This window comes from Perkinsus marinus (assembly GCF_000006405.1).
Source record: "Perkinsus marinus ATCC 50983 genomic scaffold scf_1104296938294, whole genome shotgun sequence".
In the NCBI taxonomy this organism is placed as follows: domain Eukaryota; phylum Perkinsozoa; order Perkinsida; family Perkinsidae; genus Perkinsus; species Perkinsus marinus.
In genome coordinates, this window is record NW_003213512.1 from 1 (window position 1) to 4035 (window position 4035).

The 4035-nt window shown below is 49.6% G+C and overlaps 2 protein-coding genes across 2 annotated transcripts; both read left to right on the plus strand.

Annotated features, from left to right (window-relative positions):
- Positions 1-50: 50 nt before the first annotated feature.
- Positions 51-2366, plus strand: Pmar_PMAR017439 (H+-translocating inorganic pyrophosphatase TVP1, putative). Its single transcript, XM_002782769.1, has one exon. The coding sequence runs from the start codon at positions 97-99 to the stop codon at positions 2275-2277; it is 2181 nt and encodes a 726-aa protein (XP_002782815.1). The 5' UTR covers positions 51-96; the 3' UTR covers positions 2278-2366.
- Positions 2367-2993: 627 nt separating this feature from the next.
- On the plus strand, positions 2994-3938 carry Pmar_PMAR017440 (conserved hypothetical protein; the record flags this gene model as incomplete). The annotated part of the gene is made up of 1 exon (XM_002782770.1): positions 2994-3938. The coding sequence occupies one exon, from the start codon at positions 2994-2996 to the stop codon at positions 3936-3938; it is 945 nt and encodes a 314-aa protein (XP_002782816.1).
- Positions 3939-4035: the final 97 nt, after the last annotated feature.

Genomic DNA, 4035 nt, shown 5'->3' on the forward strand with positions numbered 1-4035 from the left:
TGAGGAAATGCAAGACTGCAAGAGGTTATCGATAGCTAACGACAGTCTAAGGCAAGAAAGGCTTAAGAAGCATACAGTGACTTCTCAACTGCCATAATGAGCAGTGTCACGTTAACTAACGTATTTTCTTTCGTCCCACCTGTGGTGGGTCTCCTGTGGGCCATTAAAGAGTTGGTCTATGTTCGCAGCATCAAGCTGGCCGGTCCCTACAAGGGAAAGTCTGGCATGCAAGACTCTCTTGTTGCTGGTGATGCCCGTGATGTTCAGAAGATCCTCCTCGCCATGCGTGAGATCTCTTCCAACATCGCTGAGGGTGCAAACGCATTCCTCATTGCCGAGTACAAGTACATGATGGTCTACGTTCTCGTCTTTTCCGTTATCATCTGGCCCTGCATCGGTTTCGGCACTATGTTGTCATTCGTTGTGGGTTCCATTACCTCTATCGCTTGCGGGTACATCGGAATGAAGACCGCTGTATACTGCAACGTCCGTACTGCTCATGAGTGCTGGAAGAACCTCTCTGATGGTTACGATGTTGCACTTCGCGGCGGCTCCGTCATGGGTTTCGCTCTCGTGTCTTTGGCTGTTCTCAACTTGGCTATTCTCGTTACCATCTATAACGTTCCTTCTTTCTATAACGGTGATCTTCGTGCTCTTTACGAGGCTCTTACCGGTTATGGTTTGGGTGGTTCCTCTATTGCTCTCTTTGGTCGTGTTGGTGGTGGTATTTACACCAAGGCTGCCGATGTTGGTGCCGATCTTTCTGGTAAGAATGAGTACGGCCTCGATGAGGATGATCCGAGGAACCCCGGCTGTATCGCCGATAACGTTGGAGATAACGTTGGTGATATCGCCGGTATGGGCGCTGATTTGTTCGGTTCTTTCGCCGAGTCTACTTGTGCTGCCATGGTCATCTGCTCTGCTGCCCCCGATGCTCTCGTGTCTGGTGAGTGGTCCACCATGTTGTTCCCCTTGATGGTATCTTCTGTTGGTATCCTTGTTGGTCTCGTCACCATGCTCACTGTCAACATCTTCTACAAGGTTAAGGAGATCCCTGACATCGAGAAGGCCCTTAAGGGTGTCCTTGTCATCTCCACCTTGTTGCAGACACCTACCGTCATTGCCCTTTCCTGGTGGGCTCTTCCAGCTGGCTACTTCGCCATTGACGAGGCTCATCCGGCTTGCTCTTGGATTAAGTGCGCTGTGTGCATTCTCCTTGGTCTTTGGTCTGGTCTCTGCATTGGCTACACCACTGAGTATTACACTTCTCAGACCTACAAACCAGTCCGTGAGATCGCCGAGTCCGAGGGTATCTCTGCTGCTACTGGTATCATCTACGGTCTTGCCGCTGGTTACGTTTCGTGCATCGTTCCCGTAATCTGCCTGGCTATCACTATCTGCGTCGCTCACTCCGTCGCTGGTATGTTTGGTGTCGCTCTTGGTGCCCTCGGTATGCTCGGGACTCTCACCATGTCCCTCACCATTGATGCTTATGGTCCCATCTCTGATAATGCCGGTGGCATCGCCGAGATGTCCGAGTTGGGCCCTGAAGTCAGGGAGCTCACTGATGCTCTTGATGCTGCTGGTAACACTACTGCTGCCATCGGTAAGGGCTTCGCTATCGGCTCTGCCGCTCTTGTGTCCCTCGCCTTGTTCGGCGCTTACACTGTTCGTGCTGAAATCTCCAAGGTCAACATCCTTGACCCTTGGACTTTCACTGGTCTCCTCTTCGGTGCTATGATGCCTTATGCTTTCTCTGCTATGACTATGAAGTCTGTTGGTAAGGCAGCCAACCAGATGGTCGAGGAGTGCATGTCGCAGTTCCCCAAGATCATCTCTGGTGAGATGAAGCCCAACTACACTAAGTGCATCAAGATTGCCACTGATGCCTCTCTTATGGAGATGATTGCTCCTGGTTGCTTGGTCATCCTCTCTCCCCTCGTCGCTGGTCTTATCTTCGGTAAGAACTGCACTGCCGGGCTCCTGTGCGGTGCTCTCGTCTCTGGCGTCCAGATGGCCATTTCCATGTCCAACACTGGTGGCGCTTGGGATAACGCCAAGAAGTACATCGAATCTGGTGGTCTCGGTCCCGAGTGCGGCAAGGGCTCTCAGGCTCATAAGAACGCTGTCACTGGTGATACCGTCGGTGACCCGCTTAAGGATACCTCCGGTCCCGCCATCAACATCGTTATCAAGCTCTCTGCCATCATGTCTCTCGTTTTCGGTGGCGTTATCGCCAAGACCTCCAACGAGAATGGTGGTCCTTTCTGGTTGTAAGCCTATTCGTATGCATAGATTACATTCACTTACTCGCTGTTCCTAAGTTAGTAATGCTAGTTTCTTTCCGGTGTGTGTTCGGATAGGTAACCGTACACTTTCTCCCCGTGACTTTGTCGAGTGTTGAGTTCATGGTAGTCATGGCTGTTGGTCCGCGAAATAGCAGCACGCTACTGCAGCTGAGTACAATTGAACGGTTGTGTAGAGTGGTTTTCCTATTTCGTTTGACCCTTTGGAATGGAAGGACAATGGGAATGAGGGTTAGATCGTGGCACGTGGTATTCGAAAATAAAAGAAAACAATACGCCATTTTTGGTTATATTGGTGATAAACAACCAATAAAGCAATTTGCCATGCTGATTGATAACGCAATTATGCTCGGTACACACTTCTGGTAAGTATATCTATGCGGTTACGTTGTAAGAAAGCAAACTTTGTGAGACGAGTTTTGCCGTAGACAACTTCGAGATCATGGAGAGGTTGGCCAACTTCTGTACATGCGGAAGGATCATCACACGCTCGACTGATCACAACCGAGATGTACGATAGCAGCTCTTATCTGAGGTCATCAAAGCACTCATATAATATCAATGGACAACAGTCAGAGAGGTCAGCGACGCTAACAAAGCTTTTGTGGTGTGTAGCTGCGCAGCCCAAGATACAAATTGGGTGATGGAAACGATACTGTACCTTCATCGATTGTGATCGTTGTGCAAATGGCGAGTGTACTTGCGACCAATTTGCTTGTTTTTATTCCACCTATTCTTGGAGTCCTCTGGGCCTTCAAGGAGGTAACCCATGTTAGCCTTATCAAGTTGACTGGTCCTCCTTCCGGTATCCAAGCTTCTTTGATGGGCAATGGACAGAAGGTTGATGTCCCGAAGATCCTAGAACGCATGAGAGACATTTCGTCGCATATTGCGGAAGGTGCCAATGCGTTCCTAATTTCCGAGTATAAGTATATGCTTGTCTACGTTGTTGTCTTCTCGATCATCATCGGACCTAGCATCGGTCTCGGTACCATGATCGCTTTCATAGTGGGCTCTCTCACCTCTATAGCGTGTGGTTACATCGGTATGAGGACGGCTGTGTACTGCAACGTTCGCACTTCTCACGAATCTTGGAAGAACATTTCCGCTGGTTACGATGTTGCTATTCGTGGTGGCTCTGTCATGGGATTTGCCCTCGTCTCCTTGGGTGTTTTCAACCTTTTCATTTTGGCTCTGATATACTCCAAGTTCTATGGCGATGACGTCAACGGTCTTTACGAGGCTCTTACCGGTTATGGTTTGGGTGGTTCCTCTATTGCTCTCTTTGGTCGTGTTGGTGGTGGTATTTACACCAAGGCTGCCGATGTTGGTGCCGATCTTTCTGGTAAGAATGAGTACGGCCTCGATGAGGATGATCCGAGGAACCCCGGCTGTATCGCCGATAACGTTGGAGATAACGTTGGTGATATCGCCGGTATGGGCGCTGATTTGTTCGGTTCTTTCGCCGAGTCTACTTGTGCTGCCATGGTCATCTGCTCTGCTGCCCCTGAGGTGGCCGTCCACGGAAGTTGGTCATCAATGATGTTCCCTCTGCTTCTCTCGTCTGCCGGTATAATCGTTGGTATTGTGACTATGATGTGCGTTGATGCCTTTTACAAAGTTCAGAGATAAAGGATGTTGAGAGAGCTCTGAAGGTATCTCATCATATCTACCTCTATTCAACCCTATGGTATCTCCTTGCCTGGTGGGCACTTCCCAGTGGTCTTTT